This window comes from Aythya marila (genome assembly GCF_965140915.1).
Source record: "Aythya marila genome assembly, chromosome: 18".
Lineage (NCBI taxonomy): Eukaryota > Metazoa > Chordata > Aves > Anseriformes > Anatidae > Aythya > Aythya marila.
Genome location: NC_139059.1, coordinates 3,889,866 through 3,910,809, shown reverse-complemented (window position 1 = coordinate 3,910,809; position 20,944 = coordinate 3,889,866). Strand labels below are relative to the sequence as shown.

Here is a 20,944-nt window from a genome sequence, read left to right as displayed (position 1 = left end):
CCCTGCTCCGAACAGCTCCCAGAGCCTGGCTCGGGGAGAGAGGGAGGCATCAGATGACATTACAGAATAAGTCATGTCTCTCGATTGCTTCAGTGCCACCCCCACTCTCCCGGCCTCTGCCTTCCATTTTAATCAGTGACAGGCCTTCAAGTAGTACGGATATATATCATCTTTTTTAATATCACTGCCATTTGCCATAACAGAAAGCATCTCCCGGGTGCCGAGGCACTGGAGAGGGGATCACACCCCCCTGCTGTTTCCCCCACCACGGAGCGGACCCATCTCGCCCTGGGCCCTGCCTCGGGTCACGGGGAGGAGGCATCAGGGAGGCCCTGGGCTTCCAGGGGGCTTTGTGGATCTCCTCAGCCCGATTTCCCCAACAGGCTCACGCCAGCTGAACACACACCCAGTCCCGCTCCCGGCTGCGGCCTGTGGGAAGAGCACTGCCATGGGGTCAGGCAGGAGAGCAGCCGGCCAGGGCAACCCCAAAGGAAGGCTCCCACCACCCCGCTCCTGGGGATTTCTCTCTGTTTTCCACAGCTCAGCAGGGGCAGAGGGCCCAAGAAGGCAGCTTGATGCCCTTCAGGCACTGCCTTTTCCTCTTCCTGAAGAAAACATCCTACAAGCAGCAGTTGAGCTGTGCACACATAGGGCTTGTTGGGTGGTCTGCACCCTCGTGTAGGAAGTGGTGAACCAGCGAGGCTCTAAAGCTGATTTTTTCCATCTTTGGGGCAAGCTGGCTGCTCACCCAGGCCCCTTCTACAAGTGAGAACCTTCTGGAAACGTGCTGTCACCTTCCACACACGTTTTCCTGGAAACCCCTTCCCAGCCTAACAGCGGTGGTGTCTCCAGGCCCCGCGTCACGTGTTGGTTCTGGTATGCGGCACACAAGGCCAGGGAGGTCGCTCACCTCAGTTATGTAGCAAAGAGCAGGAATTATTAACACTAATACAAATAGTGCCCACGTTTGGGGAGGAGGAGGAGCGCTCTCCTTGCTAGGACGGGCACGATGGGGCCTGGAGCACCCCCGCGTCCTTCAGACCCACTCACCAGGGCTGGGGCTCCAAACACAGAGCCCACAGCTCAGCTCACAGCAGGCCCGTAAATGAGGGGTATACGTGTTTCTAAGGGTGTGTTTGGGAAGCTGATTCTAACTTCACCCCATTTCCAGTCACGTAACTTGCGACAATCAGTGTAAAAAATAATAACGGAGCTGGCTCAGAGATACAGCAACCAGGGCGCAGAATGTTGCACTTGTTGGCCCAGCCCAGCCCTTCCCCTGCTCTGTTTGTACATTGTCCCCAAGGAGGTTCTTGTCCAAGGCTGTAAGAGGCACTGGCAAGATTTATGACAAAAAAGTATAGACTATTCCCAGCACGCAGATTTGTTCTCCTTTGCAGAAAATCTTATGCCACCAGCCCCAGGCCTCCAGGCTCCTCCCTTGGAACGGGAAGGAGAGAACAGCGTCTGACATCCTTCCATCCGTTAGTATGTGACTAAAGGGACATTTTCTTTTATCTGTTTTCTTACTAGCAAGATTTTCTGGGAGCAGAGGTATGTGTGGAGCCTGGTTTCTATAGGCTGGACCAGATGCATGGGCTTTGCCATCTTTCAGTGTGAGACTGCCAACTAGAAGCATTCCTGCCTCTGAGACAATCACGTTGTCTCTGTTACGTGCAGACTCCCTCTTGTCTAGAAGACAGATGGCTTGAGCTGTTTGAGTTGGGCATATTCACAAGCTGATAATGATCTCCAGGGAGGCAGGAGCTATTGTCAGAGCCTGTGAGACACACCCCAACTTCAGGCCTTTTTCCTCTCTGATTCTCAAAATGTTGCTGAAATTCTCACTCCAGTAATGCTGAGCAGAGACATTCCCTTTGTGGTTCTGTGCCCGCTACGCCAGAAGAGGCTCTGTCCTTCCACAGAAGCCAAATGCTCCTTCTCGCCCTGCTGAGAGAGAGCACTTCAGAACATGAAAGGTCTCACCTGGCCAGCAGAACAAAATAAGCTACAGATTTTCCAGGAGCTGAGGGAAAGAACAGACACATTCTCCAGAGATAGCAAAGGAGTTAAAACAAGAAACAAAAAGAAAACAACTCTGCACAAGGAAGTTATTTTGTACTGCATGTGGCTCTGAGACGCGTGTCGGTGTGGTTTCCCATGTAAAAGAGCACGTGCCTGAGGCACACATGCCTGGTGTAACCGTGCAGCCATGTACAGAATTTGTAACAGTAATGCTTAGCATGGATATGAATCTGCTGTCTAAGAACCTCAAAGGTATCATGAACCTCAATTAATAATCTACATTGATGTCATTTATTTACAGGGCCAAAGCCTTTCTGGGGAATGCTGTCCAGCTGCTTGAGCAGGAAGGCTGCACTTCACCCACGTACGGTGCCAGGTCAAGGGAGACCCTGCTTGCCCTGCCTTGGAAGTCTGCTTTGACCCAACCCCATCAGCAGAGCAAACAACATTAAGAATGGGTATGTTTCCACAAAAAAAAAAAAAGCTCCATTCCAGCTGTGAAGTACAAGGAAACCCAGACAGAAAGGGGTGATAAGCAGAGATGCACACGCAGGCTGATAGAGACAGGAAGGGTGGCTCTAACACAAGGCCCAACCCTGCTCTCCATATTTATAGCATGAATTTCACTCATTTTAATTCAGGAGCGATTAGTCTTGGAAGTAAGCAAGTAAGAGTTGACTCAGAATGGGGCATGGGTACATTAGGCTGCATAAAGAGAGACTGCACGATCAGCACATAAATAGTTGTGTGTCTAAGAAAAGGCAAGGTGGCACATCCCTCGGAATGGTGCATTTTCACTGAGATCCTGAATGCCCCAGAGAAGCCGCTGTCAACAAATCCTGAGAGGAGACTGGACAAGCAGTCAAGAATATGATCAAAACCAAGATAGATTTTTCTAAGCTACTGTCCTAATCCTTGGGCTCATGAGTACAAGGGACACCCTACTTGTTTTTCAATCTTGCTTGGCTAGCAAGCAAAGACTGACATCTCTCACCCTGACTGGCACTTTTAAGTTTTTCTTCCTTAGTAGAGAAACCAGTGTTTCCTGGTCTTAATGGTTTTGGAGCCTGTGATATCTCTTGCCTTGTCTCTCATTGGCAATTGACCTTTTGCAGAAGTAACAATCCTGTCATTACTTCAGAAAGAAGAATCTCCACTGGAACTGTGTAAAAATGGTTATTTATTTAATTCTATGTCTAGTTACAAAGTGCTTTGCTCTCCCGCTTTATAGCGCCATTTTTCTCTAGCTCTTCAAATAAAGAAACCATTTTGCTCACCATTGAATCCAGTAGCCCATAGACCTGCAGCAGAAATTAACAGAAGATGGTTGCAGTAAAAATGGATGATGAAATCTTGATGACACGACTGACAACACAGAGATAGTTTCTCATGCAGGAGCATATAAACGTACAGACACGCACACAACCACATAAAAGTGGCTGCCTGCTAGCAGATCTTAGCTCTAGTAATAACTTTTCTGGCTATGAAGTGTGTTTAACATTATCCGAGATACAATTAATTCTGCTGATCCCTCAAGAGTCCGCAAGCATGCTAAAGGCATCCCAGATAGAAATCCCGCATGTGGCTATGCAATGCCTGGATTTATGTTAACAGGCTCCGGGCTGGAATAAAGGACATCCTACCTTGTATTTCACACTTACCGTGCCACAGAATTATGGACATACATTTGTCAGTTTTCTGAGTTTAACAAAATGCTTACTGCTCCACCTAAGCTTCAGCACAAGCAAAACAAAGGTAAAAGCTTTGGCCAGACTCACTTCAATGTAAAGCTTTTCCTGGTACGTCCCATACAAAATAGGGTCCACCTGGTCCTGAGGAGGTTCAACGGGGTCTATAACTACAGCTTCTACAGGTTGTGCTACCTCTTTCACCTTCTGTGATGAAGTGGAAGATTTCAGCTTTTTCTCATCTTTTACTTTTGACTTTCTTCTGTTTGGAAATTCCTATTCAGGGACAGAGGAGGAAAAAAAGGGTGACAGATCAGAACACCTTTCAGATTGTAGCAAGATGCACCCAGCAATCAGCACCTCTTTTGGTGGATTGGAAATCAGCTCAAACTCAGGATATGCAGCCTCAGAATGCACCGCACTGTCACCAGAACCCAGTGCTCAAGTTTTCAGCAGGGATCCCAACACTTACCTCCTTCTCTTTCCCTGCAGTCTTTGTTGTTCTTTTTTTGTCTTCTCTATCCTTACCACCAATTGACCTTCTCTCTTCTTTTCTACTAGTTATTTTGTCTTCTTTTCCTCCTTTTATAGGTTGTTTTACTTCCACTACAAAAGAAAGAATTCCAATTAACCCAAAGCAACATTTTCACGTCCAGACAGACAAGCCTGCTGCACCTACGCACTGTAAGCATATTATTTTTGCCGCGTATTTTGCTCTTTTTAATTCATCTGAGCTGTACTGCACTGAAAAACAATGACCTTGAAGAGTACTTTGTTTAAATGAACAGGTCTCAAACATACATCAGAACAAGCTTATATAAGAGATAAAAATGCGATAGATTTTTTCAGTTAGTCAGTGTGAAAAGCAGGGCCAAAATCCAGCTAAATTAAAACGTTTATTCGTTTTTCTCCATGCATGTCCGTGTTTTTAATACCAAACCTCAGATCACAACTATTATCTCACACACTGCTGTTTTTTCTGATGCGTTTTCTTATAAAAGCTTTGAGGGGAAACAGCTGACGTTGCTGTTTCAGCTGCAACTCAGCAAGTTTTCTGGATTGCCACCAGTCCATGGAATCTGCCTGCTGTGCTAAAAGCACCATTTACCTGTTTCCTCTGGAAGAACATCTACACAGGTGTCCTTCTCAGGCAAGCCAAGCAGGGATCTCAGCTTCAGAGAGTGACTCACCAGACCATCAATTGTTTCACGCCACAGCTGGAGACTGAGAAAAGTATCAGAAACAGAAGGGAGACAGCACAGCAACTGGGCATTTTGGGGTGGAAAGGTAGGGGCAAGGCCATCTTCTTTTACCCAATGCCCAGGAGCCTTACAGCGAAGAGCTGCTCTGTCCAACTAAACCAATACAATCGCACCTAACATCTGAAAATCTGGGCAGAGAGAAGCTACATTACTTTCCTTGGGTTTGCACGTCAACAGGCTCACATGGACCCATAAATATTACTGGGTAACTAGGTCTCCTGCTCTTCAACATGACACACTGGTAAATCAGCCTGATCTGCTGCGTGTACCGAGAGGAACCCGCACTCCTGTGATTTAGAAGCAGCTAGCAGCTGTTGGTATGTTTACAGTCTGAAAGCTTGAGCAAAGAAAAAAGAAACTGCATGAGGGAGGATACAGTTATCTGAGTAAAAGGGTACAGAAAATTACCCAAAGATTTCATAAACATATCCCAGAATAATCTTGCCAGAAATAACCTTGTGTACTCCCCAAAATTACATGAATATTCTAAACTTATCTCCAGAAAGAAATGGCATTTGGGTCCTAGACAGCTGCTACAATTACTCTATTAAAAAAAGCATTAAAAAAAAGACTTCTAGACCTCACATAATTACATGCGATCTGCATCACAACACTTGCAACTGAACTTGTTAAGGCTGTTGATCGTACAAGGCATTTATAAGCTTTGTCTTGCAAAGGTAACACACCAGGTTTGATACAAAAGGTCTGACTGGGTTGGCCTCTCTTCAACACACAGCTCCAGTGCTGCCTTATTGAGCTGGGTCAGTGCTTCTTCTCGCTGCTCCTCCGTCGGGATCAAGTTTATAGCCTGATGTGAGAGAAACAAAACACTTCTCAGTTCTCATTCCCAATCGTCTGGTCCCTGACCTCAACGGAACACACCACGGATTTCTTCCTGGACACTGGTCTGAAAGGAGGTTGCACAGGGCACTTGCACACCCAGACATGGCTGGAGATTTAGGCAAGGAGCACAGGTTACCCAAGACCTGAGAAGCAATCCCAGATCTCCCAGTTAGATTCACCCACTGTAAGCCCCTCTGCAACTCTACAGGTAGAACAAGTCTAGCACGTTAGAAGGCCTTCTAACAACACAGAACTCTTCTAAGAGCAGAGAAGCAGCAGAAGTTTCCAAGAGAACACTACAGAAAAACTGCTGACAGAATCCAAACCACTCTTGCTTTAATCTAGGGAGGTCTGCATTTTATCCACAGCCTGCCGTGAGTGCCCGCTTAGAGCTCTGATGAATAGGGAGGACTCTCCAAGGAGAAGAGCCCTTGGGGAAGCCACAAGAGGCTGTGGGATTAAGCCTGCCCCCCGCATTCAGTTCTGGGATGACAGAAAGCTAATGGGGGAAGAGCTTAAAATATCTATTACATTGTCTGGTTCTCTTTTCTTCGTCACACAACAGCCCTCAGAGCCTCTCTTGGGAATTTCTTTACAAGAGCACTGAGGGTGTGGTCAGCAGAGCTGATGTGCTTTTCTGTAACACACGTCATAAATCTGCTCGAGCTCAGAGAACATTGGAAGCAGACCTTTGGGTGGGCTCATGCTGGGGTACGCCAGGCTATTTGTAAGGAAAATGAAAAGCCCATCGGTTTGTCACGGCACCAGAGGGAACAAGGGCGACCACCTGCTTAAAGTCCTCGAAGGAAAAGTTCCACGCTGAGGGGCCTGGCTCTTCCTCTTCCACCTGCACTTGACTCAGAGTCACACCGAGTGAGTTCCTCCAGTCTGGGATCTCTGTCGCACTCCACTGAGTGGAGAGAGCCTCCGAGACGCTCTCCTGGAGCTGCACGTCCTCCACGCTGCTCGTCGAGGGCACTTTCTCCTCAGAGGCTGAAGGGACGGTCATGTGCTGTCTCCACAGTTCCTGCAGCTGCTTAACCACTCGATGCTGATAATGCAACTTTGATAACAGGGGAAAGGTAAATAGCAAAATGTGTTGTGCCTTTCCTCTACAACACTCATTGTTCACGCCACTATGGCAAACTATGCGAGCCCCCAGAAAGCCACAGATGCACTAGCCCCGCAGGTTTTCTTTCCCTGCTGTTTCACCCGTGTAGCCCATTAAATGGCAAGCCTCACCTTGGGATTCTTCCTGTGGAACAACTCTTCCTCTGTGACATAAGCATCCACAGGAGATGGGGTGCGCTCTGGGGTCCGAATTTGGACAAGAAGTTCCTTCAGAGCCTCTTCTGCTATGGCAGCACCCTCTTGAGCAGCCAGCTCAGACTGAGGCAGCACAACAAGCACAACGTGAGTCCCCGCTCCGTGCACAAGTGCACAAGCAAATTCACACCCACACTGGTAACTGCATGTATATTTTATACAGTATTACAAGGAAAAGAATAACTGCAAACCCCACCACACCAAGCAATATTTACAGAAGCTTTTCAAATAAGCCCCACAAAAAATTCCCCAACAAAATACACTTTTCTATGCATAGTGTAATTTTCAATTTATACTTTACTTGATATCGTACTGTATTACACACAATCCTATCCCCGCTAATTAATGAATTTCATTACAAACAGAAAAATCTTCTTTAAAAGGACCAGTGTGAACAGTTCAGGTGGCATAATCACATCTTCATTAATAACATTACAATAGACTGCAGAGTTCTTAGATTTTATTTTGCAAACCTGCTTAAATACGTACAGACGTTCTGTAAATAAATAATCATCTCACTCTCAGCCTTAATTGTAGAGCAATGAAAATACCATGTCTTCCACTCCCTCCCTTGTCCTCTATTTGCATATTAAGTTCAAAGCTCACATTTACACAGTTACATGCTTGGTTACCTCCAGTTTCTCTCTGAGGTCAGCCAATTTATCCTCATACACAGCAATTCCCCAAAGGGTCACCTGCAGCAGAGCTCCTCCTAATAACAGGGGATGTGTCCTAAATTCCCAGGACTCGCTGAAAATGCCAGCTCTCTCTGACTTGAAAAGAAAGACAAACTTTCTAGTTTCTCCAGGCAAAATTACACCTGAAATTAGAGAGAAAAATGTGCTGCTCTGTAAGAATCCACCTGATTAACACAGCTCTTTTCCAATCCCCACCAAGTGTCCTCATCTCCTCATAAGACTCTTTCCCCATAGCTTAGCTGGCTATCACACCTCATCCAACAATTTTTCTCTCTCCAGATTTACACCAGTTACCATGTTACTGAACTGGTATTACTTCCATTGCATGCTCCTTTTACAGCAAAGCTCAGTACTCTCTCTGGTAGATCATACCCAGTCCGCCATCAGAAAGTGATTCACTTCTCAGCTTTCCACCCATTTACATTCAGAGCAGGAGCAACCTCCTTTCCTTCAAGTCCCATGAAAAGGATCTGCCTCACACACCTATTTTGGTGTGAGTCAGCTCTGACAGCCAGGGTGGCTTCCTAAGAAGATTCACCCAGGAGGCTTGCTCTGCCATTAGTCAGACTCAGCAGCTCAGATAACACCTGAATATGTACTCTCTGCTCCGTGCACAAAGGTCTCAGAGCTCAGCAGTTCTCATACCTGGTCTGGCATCAAAGTAAAAACACTGCATCCGCTTGGTTTCTCTGGAGGGAATCTGCTGGAGAAGCCTCCTCCAGTTATACCAGACGGCAGCTGTGCCATCGTTGCTCACCGTCAGGAAGCTTTCGGCTTTTTCACCAGCCACGGTCTCAAAAGTGAGACGGGCAGCAATGCCAACTATATGCTGTGAGGAAGAGAGAAGGACAAAGATAACAATTTCTGCTCTGTCTTGCCTGAAGTCACACCACAAATAAAGGGGTTGAACATCGGTCGGAGAACTTGTAAGGCAGGTCCAATGAAGCAGCCATTATACAGAGTGCACCTGGGAGTCTGAGCATCACGCCACAGACAGAGCCATCACTTCTGCTTCCAGACCTCTCTGGAGAAAACGCAGGGACACTCTGTTATGCTCAGAATAAATCCCCCATTCTCCAGCCTGGGAGTGACACTCATTGTACAGCCGTGACTCGGGAACTCAAGCAAGCTTAGCTCAACGAAACAATAAGAAGTGCACAATTACCCTGCAAGAAGTGATGCAGTTGATCCAACGTGCAGGCTGGCCACAGAAATCTAAAGATGGACCCCATACTGCTTCTGGAACCAGATCATAATAATCCCCTAAGGAGTCACTGCAGAAGAAAATAACAACAAATGTTTCCGTGGAGTGAAATTCGCTTTCTGAGGTGGGAGAACAACTGGTGGCTTACAAGACCCTGTAAGAAATAAACCCCTACCTAGTGCTTTTCCACAGAGCTCTCTCTCTTTACAGAGCCCTGCAGATGTGGCAAACAAACTCCAACTAAAGACTTGCCACCACCAAAGAGGACAGGACAGCCAGAACAATAAGGAGAAGAATGGTATCTGCTTAAGGAAGGCTTGAGGGTACGACTGAGTAAGGAGAAAAGGGGTCCCTCATTACAGACGAAGAGGGCAGGGGAAAAGAGACAAACCGGTCATGGAAGTGGATGGCTGCAAAGGGACAGCCAAATGGAGATCATTTTGAGCACAGTCTCCACCCCGACCGATGTAAGCTGAGGAGCCACACAGAGGCAAGACTGGAGGAAAGGCCTGAGAAAACTTCCCTGACTCTTGCTCCTTAGTCATTAGGCCACTCGACTCCTAAATCTGTCGATTTTAGCATTGGCACATGCCTCTCACTGTGCCCCTGTGCTCTGGGTAAGAGCAGCTACAGAGATCCCTACAGATGGATGGTGCACACCCCAAATTGTTTATTACTGTCATGAAATAAAACTTACAGGGTCTCAGAATCTTCAGAACTGGTGGAACATGGAAAAGACTGCATTGAGACAGACGTGAAGGGCTGCCCTTTACCGATCACCTCCAGTCCGTCCAGATCCTGGACATACAGAGAAATGACCAGCCCTCAATTTCTCTTTTCTATAGAAAAGTCAAATACTGGGCAAATGTACCAACTGAATCAAGTAAAGTGAAGCTCAGATACCTCACTCTTAATAGTTTCTAGATGTACCCAACAGATGTGTAAGTTAGACAGGAGTTAACTGCTTCTGAGTCTCCTGAGAACCATAGATAACTGTATTCCTCACCACAAATGCTTCATGGATGGGAAAAGTCTCCTTCTCACATCATTCTCATCCCAAGAGCCGTGCTTTGGGAAGAAAAATGTGAGGTCTATTCAGTTTTTAAAAGGAGGGGCTAACTGCCTTCAGATTTTGTATGCAACCACATGGGGAAAGGTGTCTTCCTTCCGCCCTAAGGCACAAAATCAAAGTCCTACACCAGTATTTGGGGTTTCTTTTTGTTGTCCAGGTCTTCGCAGCTGTATGCTGCTGGTTCAGGGTCCTATTCTGAGGCTCCCAGCCCAGTCCATGCATCACTTAGACAGGCCAGACATCTTTCATGGCTGTGGCCCTTTGGAAATGTGGAAACTGCTAAGATCAGTACTGCAGGGCTAAGCTTTAGATTCCTAATGCTTTTTCAGATACAGTCCTTGGCAATTTTATGTTATTGTACAGCATTTCATTAGAGATGAGAGACACAAAGAATTTTCATGCTCCTCTAGTCTTACCGGCTTATAAAAGTCTAGCTCCTCTAGGACAGATTTTAGCTCCTGCCGTCGGCGCTTCAGGAAAAGACTCTTATCCCAGGTTAGACGGAAAGGGATCCTCTTCGGAGGCTTCAGACCTGTGGAAATACCCAAGAGCTCACTATCTACATACCCACATGCCTATTTATTTCACTCGGATCTAGTAGTGTGAGTTTCATTCCAGCAGTGTGCTGGGCGCGTCACAGAAATTACAGCACCACAGCCTTTCATGCAGCAAGCCTACCTCTGGATTACTGCTGGCCTGAGTGACGGTGACGAGCAAGTAGCTCGTGCTACAGCTGCCAAAAGGGACAACGATAATGGCAGCCTCTGCACTAGGAATGCTACAGCCTCTCTGCAAGGCTCCCTTACCCGTTTCCATTCGCACAGTGTGGGGTTTCCCCACGTGAGTGACTGGCTCTGGGTAGCCCCGCTCCCTCTGAGTCAGGGTCAGCATCAGGCCGGTGAGTTCATCTCCGATGCGCTCGGGCTGCCTCCAGAACTCGCTTCCTGTTTGGTAGCCCTAGGGCAGAAAACGAGGCTCCCACCAAGAATTTCAGAGATGCTGAGAAGAGAGCTTCCTGCTATTTTCACAGGGACTCGAAGCTAAAAGGAAGGTGGTGTCCAACACTGCTTGTGAGGATATTTTAGAAGTCTATAAATTATTCCTTTTCTGCAGGGTAAGCCAGAATTTTTAGCAGGCTGCTGTCAAAGACAAAAGAAGACTTCTATCTAGTGCTACACACAGGTTGAATGGTACTAAAATAATACAGCACATAAATTAGAATCTTTGAAAGAATTATAAATGTAAAAAAAAGTTACCGTAGGGTACTCCCATAATCCTCCTGACGTACCCATACCCCTTTCTCTGTGTAAATTCCTAAAATTCAAACTATCTGACCTTTCTGGCCCTGAAACAACTGTGGCACATCCCCAGTACGATGTCCAGGGCATGTCACTCCTGTAAGAATCACAAAATGGCACAGCCCATGTACAGCAGCTTGTTAGCAAGGAGCCAAGGCACACCACCACTTCTGTCTGACTGGTACAGAGGGCACAGTTCCTGTTTTCATTTTTAAAATCACCAAAAGCTCTGCCTGCATACTAGGCTGAAGGACTCAGAGTGAATGACTTTGATAAGTATCTAAAGGCAGAGCTGCACAGATGTTACTCACAGCGCCTGTGTCTGAGCTCTTTCACAACAGCAGAGCCATCAGGATGCCGAACAAGTGGGGCTCTCACCTTTCCAGGAAACAGGGCAGGGAGACTGCGGTCAATGAGGTCACGTTCTTCCTGGATTTGTCTGTAATCCTCCGAGATGCTCATCAACAACTCATTTTCCGGCTTCTGAAGAATTTCTGTAAAGAAGGAATATCAAAAGTGCTGCGCTTCTTCTGAGCGTACCCGTTGGTATTGTGGCTAGGTGTAACCCCCATATACTGTTTCCTATCAGGTCCCCTGTCCTTCCCCCAGCCAGAACCACCAGCTCATCCCCCCCACAGCACCCAGGGCCCTCTCCAGACCCCGGCACTAGCAGTGCGGGGAGCCTGGAGAACCTGGAGGCAGGCTGTAATGGCAGCAGGACCAGCCCGGGTTGGCTCTGCCCACTGAAGTGTGTGGTGGTGCCACCAAACAGCCCCATGTTCACACAGAATTTATAGCTCGGCTCCTCTCACCTCCTAGATACCTCTCCTGCCTTCTCCTGATGGCCATATTACGGTGCCAGTTCTGGAGAGCTTTGTGCTCTGATGGTGGGGCCTGACGAACCTTTTTCTTTCTCTCTCCTCCATGTTCTTCTTTTAAAACTGCTGCAGTAACATCTTTACGAGGAGCCTCAATAAAATCTGCTAGCTGAAGAGAAATGAAACATTAAATTGACTCTTAATGCACACAATGCTAATGAAACAAAAAACGGGACAGCAGAGGAGAAAAGAATTCTTCAGACTGGCAGCACCTTCACCTCATCACCCTGCAAGGAACTAAAACGTGGCATTAGGAACACACTCAAAAACAACGGAGGGATTTAGCTGAGTAACTGGACTCAAGCTCTGGCATTGCTGCATCACCAGCTGTTCCCATGCTGATGCCGTCAGCAGGAGCAGAAATGGAAGAGGAAGCCTCTGTAATTCTTCCCTCCGTGACCTCCGCCTGCACACACGACTTCAAAACCTGCTGGGGCAGTTTCTCTGAAGACAAGCCCCACAGAGTAGGACAAGGCAGGGAAAACCACACCTCAAACCTGACCTGTTCTTGATAGGTGCTGAAATAAATCATAAAGTACTTTACACATCACATTCCACCTCTAGAAAAGCGCCGCACAGCAACATTTTCGCAATTTTAAAATCCAACCTGAGTGTTTCCTCTGGCCAAGGCTTCCATCTTGAACTCCTGCAGACTTCCCAAAATGTGGTGAGGGAGAATCTCTTCACAGCCATCACCAAACTGTCCTGGTCCTACAACAGAAACAAACAAGCAAACAACCCCCGAGACAGGTGACTAAAGCTAGGCTTGACAAAACCAAAAATCAAAGGCAAAATGTGGAATTTAACCATACCAGAAAAAATCAGCTGTTCCTCAGGTGCCCTTGGGAAGACAGGATATGCCACCAGGAGATGGGCCTTCTTTTTTGTCTCTTTGGGTTGGTATTTTCGAATGAGGAATTTCCTCCTAACTGGAATTCTCCCATCGTCACGAGGAAGGTGTGGAGCATGGAGCTTCAAAAATAACCATCACGATGCAATTAGTGACACACTCACTCACCTTCATTCCTTCTGACCCTTCCAGGACACACAGACAAGTCCTATCGGTGCACGCTGCTCCTCCTCAGAGAGGCACGTTACCTGACTGCGGAGATACCAGTTTAGTTTCTACCTCACTGTTCTTGACTCTGCATTATAACTGGGACAGGGAAAAGAGTTTTAAATTGCTTTCCCGGTAATTTTCTGCTGTGTCACTTGGTGTCAAATGCTTCCACTCACATGGCTTGACCCGAGTTTTGGAAAGCAAGCGGTGGTAGCTACTAAACAAAATACTCTTCTCATTAGATCAGGAAGTTGGAAATGTAGTTCCAAAAGGGCAGGTGAAAACATCGCGTCGGGATCAATAACCCTTTACTTTTAGGGACTGAGCCTGATAAGCCTGACAAGTCATAAAAAGCAGCACTGGCAAGAGGGAATGAGAACTGAACTCTAGCAGTTGGTTTTGGTTTAAATGAATGCACAGGACCCTCTGTTAAAGACATACACACACACAGAGGAAGTTTCACTGAAAGTAGCTTTTTCTATGAGTAAAAATACATACTTTTTCCAGGTCCTCTAGCTTAATTGCAAGTGCTTGGATGTCATCTCCTCGCAGAACGTATGGAACAGGCTCTGGCTCCTCTAGAATCGTTGAGATGGTTTGTTCACATGCCTTTTCCTTCTTGTCTGAAACACAGAAGGGAAGACCTCTCCTTCAGTCACCCGAAGAAACTTCATCTTCCTCTCAGCCTGCCTCAAACCGTTTTTCCAGCTGAACTGTTCTTTTAAGGTTACGCGGGACAATTAAATTCAGCATCTCTCATGCCTGGAAGATCAAAGTTTAGGAAGCTACAAGGGCCAAAGTGGGTCACTAGGATTCAGCTGGGTCATGCACTTTGTTCTTGATGACAGCAAATTAATGAGATAAATACTCCGTGCTATCTGCACCTGGAAGAAATCTCAGACAAGTTTCCTTCCCCAGTTCCTAGCACAAGCACACGACTCCAACGCATCGGCCACGAAGCAAAACTTCACCTCAGAAAGCCACCACCCCTCCAGAGCACCCAAACTGCAAAAATCCCTCCAGAACCGGGCATGTAAACTGCTCAGAGAGACCCCAGGGCAGGAATCAGCCGCAGGCAACGTTGGGTTGGTTTTGTATCTCGTTTTATTTTTGACCCGTAAGTCCTTCCAGCACCTCCTTTACCCACAGATACACACAGAGGAGCCTCTCGGATTAAAAAAGGCGAAGGGAAGGGGACAAAAAGGAGAAGGCGCCACCTGAGGCCTGCTCCCCCCCGTGCACTCGGGACGCGCAGGGGCCGCAGCACCCCCACACCCCGGCTTTCCCCCGGCTCCCCCCCGGCTCCAGCCTTCAGCTCCAGCCCCCTGCGCCCCCCGGGGCCGTGCCCGTACCCGCGGGGGTCCCGGCCCGCGGCTCCTTTCGGCCCTGCCCCGCGGTCGATCCCCGCCTCCGCGCCCCTCGGCCCTGCGCCTGCATCCCCCGGGGCCGCGCCGCGTCCCCATGGCAACGGCACCACCGAGAGGAGCCCCCGAGGCCCAGAGCGGAGCGCGGCGCCACCGCCCCCACGGCGCCCCCTGGCGGCCACAGGGCTCGGACCTCCAAAGGGGGGGGGGTCCCGGCCTCGTCCCCCCGCTGCCTCAGGGCTCGGAGCCGCGGGGGGCTCCGCGTTTTGTCCCCCCCTCAGCCTCCGGGCTTTGTGTCCCCGCAGCCTTCACGTTTTGTCCTCCAGCAGCTGCTGGGCGTTGTTCTCCTCATGGTTTTGTCCCCTGCCAGCCTCCGTGCCTTGTCCCCTCACAGCCTCCATGTCCCCTCGGTGCCTTGTCCTCCGTCAGCCTCCTGCCCTCGTCCCCCCGCAGCCTGAGGCTTTGTCTCTCAGCGGGCTCCAGGCTTTGTCCCCAAGCCTCTGCGCTTTGTCCTCCACGAGCCTAAGGGCCTTGCTCCCTGCCAGCCTCCGTGCCGTGTCCTCCATGAGGCTCCGTGCCTTGTTCCCCCACAGCCTCCGTGCCTTGTCCTCCATGAGCCTCAGGACCTTGTCCTCCAGCAGCCTCCTGCCCTTGTCCTCCAGGACCTTCTGTGCCTCGTCCCCCGGTGCCGGCCGTGCGCTGCAGCTGGCAGAGCAGTGCTGGCAGCAGCGAGTCCAGCACCGCCAGCCCCTGGGGCGTGCAGCGCAGACCCCTGGGGGACAGCAGTGGCTGAGCCCCAGCCCCACACAGGGACCCCCTGGCCCCATGCAGGGACCCCCCTGGCCCAATGCAATGACCCCCCCATCCCAGTGCCCCCAGTACTCACCGGCCGTCCAGGAGCAGCCAGCCCTGCTGCTGCAGCGCCATCGCCTCCCCCGGCCCCCCGAACATGGCCCGCAGGGGCAGCTGAGGGGAGAAGCGCCCCCAGCGCTGCAGGGGGTTGTTAGCGGCGGCTTGTTAGCAGGGATCCCCCCCACACGCACTCTGTTGGTGCCTCACCTGCTGGGTGATGCCCTCGTCCGTGCGCAGCCCCAGGGCGAGCAGCTCCTCCAGCCTGCGGGCACAGCGAGGTGTTAGGGCAGGTAGGGTTGGGGTGGGGGGCACACACGGGGGACACCCCATACTCACTGCTCCAAGGGGCTCAGCGCCACCCGCCTCCGCGTGCCGTGCCCGCGGCTCTGCACCTCCCTCATCCAGGCGTCGGGATCTGGAGTCTGGACGCGGGCCTCCCGCTGGCGGCTGCCCTCACCCCACGGCACGAACCTCCCGTGCGCCCCTGCGAGGGCACATGGAGGAGAAGGGGGTGCAGGGGGTGCACAGCCCTGTGCCCCCCCACCCTGCCCTGCTGCCACCCTTCTCCATGGGCTTACCCGGCCCCACGCCGACGTACTGCTCGGCCCGCCAGTAGGACAGGTTGTGGATGCTGAGGGCGCCCTGCGGGACAGCAGTGCGGTGGGTGAAGAGGGGCAGAACCCACTGTGGGGGCATAAAACGGGGCTGGGGGGGGCTCACCTTCCTTGCAAAATTGGAGACCTCGTACTGGCGGAAGCCAGCAGCCACCAGCACAGCCCGGGCGGTGTGGTACATATCGGCCAGGAGGTCCTGGGGGGGCGCGGGCAGAGCCCCCCGCCGCACCCGTGCCTCCAGCGCCGTGCCCCGCTCCAGCGTCAGCTGGTAGAGGGCCAGGTGGTCATCGCACAGCCCCAGCGCCGCCTCCAAGCTCCGTGCCCAGGCCTCCCGGCTCTGCCCCGGCAGCCCGAAGAGGAGGTCGATGGAGGTACGGCCGGGGAAGAGCCCCCGCGCCACCTCCACCGCTGCCCGCGCCTCGTCTACGGTGTGCTCCCGGCCCAGCAGCCGCAGCTCGGTGGCATCCAGCGACTGTGGAAGGAGCACAATGGCAGCGGGGCTGTGTGGGGCCATGGGGGTATAAGGGGGGACAGGAGGGGACAGGGGGGCCCCTCTCACCTGCACGCCCACCGAGAGGCGGTTGACGCCGGCCGCCTTGAAGCCGGCGAGGTGCGCGGGGCTGGCAGAGCTGGGGTTGGCCTCCAGCGTCACCTCGGCTCCAGCGGGGAGGTGGGCGGCCTCCGCAGCAGCCTCCAGCACGGCGGCGATGGTGTGGGGGCTGGCCAGGCTGGGGGTGCCCCCGCCGAAGAAGACGGAGGTGACGCTGCGGGGACAGCGGGGAGGCTGCGGGCGGCTGTGGAGGGGGCCCCAGGACCCCCACCTGGAGACCCCAAGCTGGGCACCCACCTCTGCACCTGGCCAAGGCGGAGCAGGGTCCGTGCCTCGCGCACCAGGCAGGCACGCACGGCTGCCTCGTCCACCGCCGGCACCACGTACTTGTTGAAGCTGCAGTAGGAGCAGTGCTTGCGGCAGTAGGGCCACTGCGGGCACAGGGCAAGAGTGGAGGGGGCGGCTGGGACCCACCCTGGACACCCCCCCCAGTGCTGCCCCCCCAGCTGCCCCCAGGCTCACAGCACGCACTCTGTGGGTGCCCCCGTTGGATGCACGGCGCAGAGACCCCCACAGCACCCCCACATGTGACCGGGAGACCCCCATGTGCAAGCCCAGCAGGTCCCACCTGCAGCCCCCCCTCCGTGTGCACCCCGGAGGTCCCACGAGCAGCCCCCCCTTAGGCGTGCGAGCCTCCAGGTGCCACGCGAAGCCCCCCCAAGTGTGCACCCCAAGTGTGCACCCCCCACTTCCCACGTGCAGCTCCCCAAATCCCCGTTGTGCGCACCCCCAGGGTCCCCTGTGTGCCCCCCATGGTCCCCACGTGCAAACCTCCCCGTGCGCCCCCCTTGTTCCCAGGTGCCCCCCCCTTATTCCCGTGTCCCCCCCCCCCGTTCCCAGGTGCCCCCCCCGGTCTCTCACATGCACATAGAGCGCGGCTGTCACCGTTCCCCCCGGAGCCCCCGGTTCCGGGCCCGGCCCCGTTCCGGGAGCCGGGGCCCCCCCCGGGTCGCTTCCCCGGGGCCGCCCCGCAGCGAGCGCGGCCGCGGCCGGGCGCCAGCCCCGCAGCGCCATGGGGCAGCGGCACCGCTCCGGGACCGCCCCCGGGCCAGCCCCGGAAAAGCGGGGGGGGACCGAAAGGGGGGGTGAGGAGGCAGCAGGGAGCCGCGTTTTGCCCGGTGCCGGTGGGAATTTGCTCGGGGAGCTTCATTTCCCCGGTTCTGAGCCCAATTCGGAGTCGCTCCCCGGCTTGAAGCTGGATTCGGAGTCACTCCGGTGTGTTGCGGGGAGCGATTCGCAGTCAGAGCGTCCGAAGCTTCCATTCTCAGCCCCCTGCCCCGCTCGGGAGGAGAAAGCCCCTGGGCAAGGTGCTTGGGCAGCACCCCGAGGTGCACCCACAGCTGGGGGCTGGGTGCCCCGAGGTGGGGCGCGAGGATATGGCCGTGCCAGGGACCAGAGCGATGGGGAGTGGGGAGCGGGGAACGGGGAGGACAGAGCTGGGTGCCTGCAGCTTTGGGGCTGGCGTCTGCCCCATCCGGCCCCGCAATCCCACAGCTGCTCCCCACTGGGTTCCCAGAGGAGGAGGAAGAGGGTTGAACGGGGCCAGGCGTTGCGTTTTCTCCGTTTTGCTATTAATAGAGATGAAAAACGCCCGTGACAAAGGGGAGTTTCGCAAAGGCCACCGCCGCAGATTCCCGTTCCCAGCCCGGGAGCTGGTGTCTCAGCGGCACTGCTGACGCAACCCTCGCCGTGCTGGGAAGAGTCCCCGCTGCTGCTGGGGGTTTCCGAGCTCAGCGCCGGTGCTTTAAGACGGGCACGGGCTGTGCCCAAGCCCAGGAGCTTTGTGCATGAGCCCAGGCACTGAGGTTATGCTGCGAGCTGCGGCAGGCAGCCCTTCTCCTCCGGTGAGTATTGGCGGCCGGAGAGCTGTGCTGGGAGAGCAGCTGCCTCAGAAGCCTTCGAGGTGGCTGCGAGACAGGGAAAATGCTCAGGGCAGGGCTCGGGGCTTGTGCTCGCAGAGGGTGCCGCTGCTGGGAGCAGGGATGGGGGTGCTGGGGGGCTGCACCCCCCGTGCTGGCTGTGACCGGCGCTCGGCGCGTCTCTTTGCAGGTCTCCTACCCACACAAGCCAGCGTTGATTCGTAATTCTGTTCGTATCAGCAAAGCCCAGGGATCCCAGACTTGGGTGAGTACACGGGGCGCTCCTGGGGACCAGGAGCTTGTGTCAGGCACAGGAGAGATGCCTCTCGGTGAGAGCCGGCCTGTCCTGCACCTGGGTTAACGGGGCCCAGTGCTAACGTTCTCGCCCGCTTTTCTTTTCAGAAAGCAGGCACGAACCAAGGGCTTTTTGTCCGATTGGTCTGCTTCCATGGGTAGAGCCCACAGCCCAGCTTGGAGAGCCAAGACAGAGACCTCGCTGCCACCGCACGTCTCTCCCCGCGCACCGTTTCTCGTCACCCTGCAGGGAGAACGGCAGCCTGGAAGGCTCGGAGGCTCGGTCGCTCATCGTCTTTGGGAAGGAAACGGGGGGGAGGCAGGAAAGGAGGCCGGTGAGAGTTGGCAGCGATGGTATCTGCGTCCCAGCTGGGGTGGGACACTTACGGCGGGAGGAGAGGAGCCGCGCTCTTCCACGTCTCGTCTGGGTGTGTCATGGTTGGGAGGAACCAAATAACTCCCGTAAAAACGCTGTCCCGGGTATTCTCTGCTTTGCACTTTTATGGGACAGGAAGTTTGGTATTTCTGTAAAATGCTTTCTGTCTGTCTCGTCCGAAACAATAAAAACATGCAACACCGAATCGATGTTGGAGAAGTTTTATTTGTGGGTCACAAGGCCCCCGCGAGGCCTGGGAACAGGGCTAGCTCTTCCAGCCAGCTGCAGGGAGCTGCTTCCTATGCAAAACCTCTCTCTCTAAAGCCCCTGCCCTTAATTTCAAGTTTATCAGGTGTGTTGTTTCACCAGGCAATGTTACATGACCCACGAATCTCAACAGCACCCAAGCAGAGAAGGTACTCACTGTGTGAGGCTGTTGTGACTTAAAATATCAGTAAAAATATCTTACTGACATCTGTTCAGGCCTACAAAGTCCTCTGAAATGGCTGTAGCCAAGCTGCTCGAAGAGACACGAGGTTTTAGGACCTTCACAAGGTCTCACAGTAACAGGACAGGGTTCCAGAAATAAGCATCCCTTCCTCACACCGCAGTATTTCTTTTGGCAGAGAAACAAACCTAACTGGGAAAAAAGAGGCTCTCTGTTTTGTTAACACGGGAGTGCCACCGGGCTGACGGCAGGGAGAGAAGCCCTCCAGCGCTGATCCTGAGGCACAGGTGAAAAGCAGACAGAAAGCTGGCTGAAGCAAGACTGATTTATCCTTTTTTTTTTTTTCTTTTTTTCTTTTTTTTTAAAATTCTGCCTTCCTGAGCTCAGAGCTGAAGGTGCTTCTCCATCTGCTCTCTCAACTTGTATTTCTGAACCTGCAAGAAAGCGGAGGTGGAGAGGCTCAGCCAGCAGCCAGCGCGGGAGGCCGTGGCTTCCTCCCTGCCGCAGCCCGACTCTTACCTTGCCCGAGACGGTGAGCGGGTACTGACTGACAAACACGACGTACCGGGGGATCTTGAAATGGGAGATCTGGGGAGAGAAAGCCAGCAGCTACACAACTGCCAGGAACGGCGTGTGCAGCCCGCGCGCTGCTGTAACAGCCGCTGTGTGGTGGCCAGCCTGGATCACCCACTGCTCCCAAACCCTGCAGATCATTTGCAAAACCATTTGCAAATCCCCAGCTGCTGCTGGGTGTGAAGACCTGGCAGGGAACGGAACAACTGGGCACGCAAGAGCACAAGACTGACCTTCCCCTTGCAGAAAGCCTTAATGTCTTCCACGGTGCAGCTCTGCCCGGCTCTCACTCGGATGCAGGCACAGATCTCTTCGCCCATCACCGAATCCTTCACGCCAACCACCTGGGAGGGACAGAAGGACATGAGAACCCTGGAAACATCCCTGTCCTCCCACCTCTGCTGGGCCCACGAACCCTCACCCCCCTCCATGGGATGCCCGGGCAGGGGCTGGGTGGCTGTACATGGGGCAGTTTGGGCTGCTAGAAATCCCAGCAGAGCTTTCTGCGTGCCATCAAAGCCTCCCGGAAGGATTTCCTTGCCGTTGGGAGGAGGAAATGTGTCACAGCAGGCACCCAGACGCCAGCACCTTCAGAGTGAT

General features: G+C 52.7%; 3 protein-coding genes and 1 long non-coding RNA gene across 6 annotated transcripts in view; 1 reads left to right on the top strand and 3 right to left on the bottom strand.

Moving 5' to 3' along the window:
• Nucleotides 1-2,510: 2,510 nt before the first annotated feature.
• On the bottom strand, nucleotides 2,511-15,119 carry MYCBPAP (MYCBP associated protein; the record flags this gene model as incomplete). The annotated part of the gene is made up of 19 exons (XM_082774600.1): nucleotides 2,511-3,326; nucleotides 3,804-3,989; nucleotides 4,186-4,319; nucleotides 4,822-4,937; nucleotides 5,662-5,783; nucleotides 6,606-6,881; nucleotides 7,061-7,207; nucleotides 7,777-7,964; nucleotides 8,488-8,671; nucleotides 9,008-9,116; nucleotides 9,744-9,844; nucleotides 10,535-10,650; nucleotides 10,925-11,075; nucleotides 11,795-11,910; nucleotides 12,229-12,403; nucleotides 12,902-13,005; nucleotides 13,107-13,266; nucleotides 13,853-14,003; nucleotides 15,031-15,119. The coding sequence occupies 19 exons, from the start codon at nucleotides 15,117-15,119 to the stop codon at nucleotides 3,222-3,224; spliced, it is 2,730 nt and encodes a 909-aa protein (XP_082630726.1). The 3' UTR covers nucleotides 2,511-3,221.
• On the bottom strand, nucleotides 14,440-17,812 carry RSAD1 (radical S-adenosyl methionine domain containing 1). Of its 2 annotated transcripts, none has more exons than XM_082774695.1 (9): nucleotides 17,656-17,812; nucleotides 17,032-17,165; nucleotides 16,744-16,948; nucleotides 16,291-16,656; nucleotides 16,149-16,212; nucleotides 15,907-16,054; nucleotides 15,778-15,832; nucleotides 15,605-15,708; nucleotides 14,440-15,423 (listed from the first exon to the last, which is right to left on the bottom strand). In XM_082774695.1, the coding sequence occupies exons 1-9, from the start codon at nucleotides 17,806-17,808 to the stop codon at nucleotides 15,144-15,146; spliced, it is 1,509 nt and encodes a 502-aa protein (XP_082630821.1). In that variant the 5' UTR covers nucleotides 17,809-17,812; the 3' UTR covers nucleotides 14,440-15,143. The 2 variants fall into 2 exon arrangements, with proteins under 2 accessions (XP_082630821.1, XP_082630822.1); XM_082774696.1 differs by having other exon boundaries at nucleotides 14,441-15,490.
• A 408-nt stretch (nucleotides 17,813-18,220) lies between these two features.
• Nucleotides 18,221-19,534, top strand: LOC309885280. Its single transcript, XR_014318772.1, has 3 exons — nucleotides 18,221-18,638; nucleotides 18,844-18,918; nucleotides 19,056-19,534. It is a non-coding gene; the product is annotated as an uncharacterized lncRNA (long non-coding RNA).
• A 32-nt stretch (nucleotides 19,535-19,566) lies between these two features.
• The window catches only part of ACSF2 (acyl-CoA synthetase family member 2), a 39,745-nt gene continuing 38,367 nt past the window's right edge, over nucleotides 19,567-20,944 (bottom strand). The window contains exons 14-16 of one of the 2 annotated variants that reach the window (XM_082775042.1): nucleotides 20,578-20,688; nucleotides 20,291-20,359; nucleotides 19,567-20,205 (exon numbers count right to left, since the gene is read on the bottom strand). In XM_082775042.1, coding sequence (XP_082631168.1) covers nucleotides 20,155-20,205; nucleotides 20,291-20,359; nucleotides 20,578-20,688 — 231 coding nt within the window. In that variant the 3' untranslated portion in view covers nucleotides 19,567-20,154. The remainder of the gene's footprint in view (nucleotides 20,206-20,290; nucleotides 20,360-20,577; nucleotides 20,689-20,944) is intronic. The other variant, XM_082775043.1, reaches the window with a different exon arrangement.

Bases quoted from the DNA above. Each gene is read 5' to 3' on its own strand.
- RSAD1 (XM_082774695.1), bottom strand. From the start codon at position 17,808: ATGGCGCTGCGGGGCTGGCGCCCGGCCGCGGCCGCGCTCGCTGCGGGG. The intron at 16,213-16,290 runs GTGAGCCCCCCC...GCTGTCCCGCAG, and splicing joins TCTCCAATTTTGCAAGGAAG to GGCGCCCTCAGCATCCACAA. The intron at 15,424-15,604 runs GTGAGTACTGGG...CTGCTCTGCCAG, and splicing joins TGGCTGCTCCTGGACGGCCG to CTGCAGCGCACGGCCGGCAC.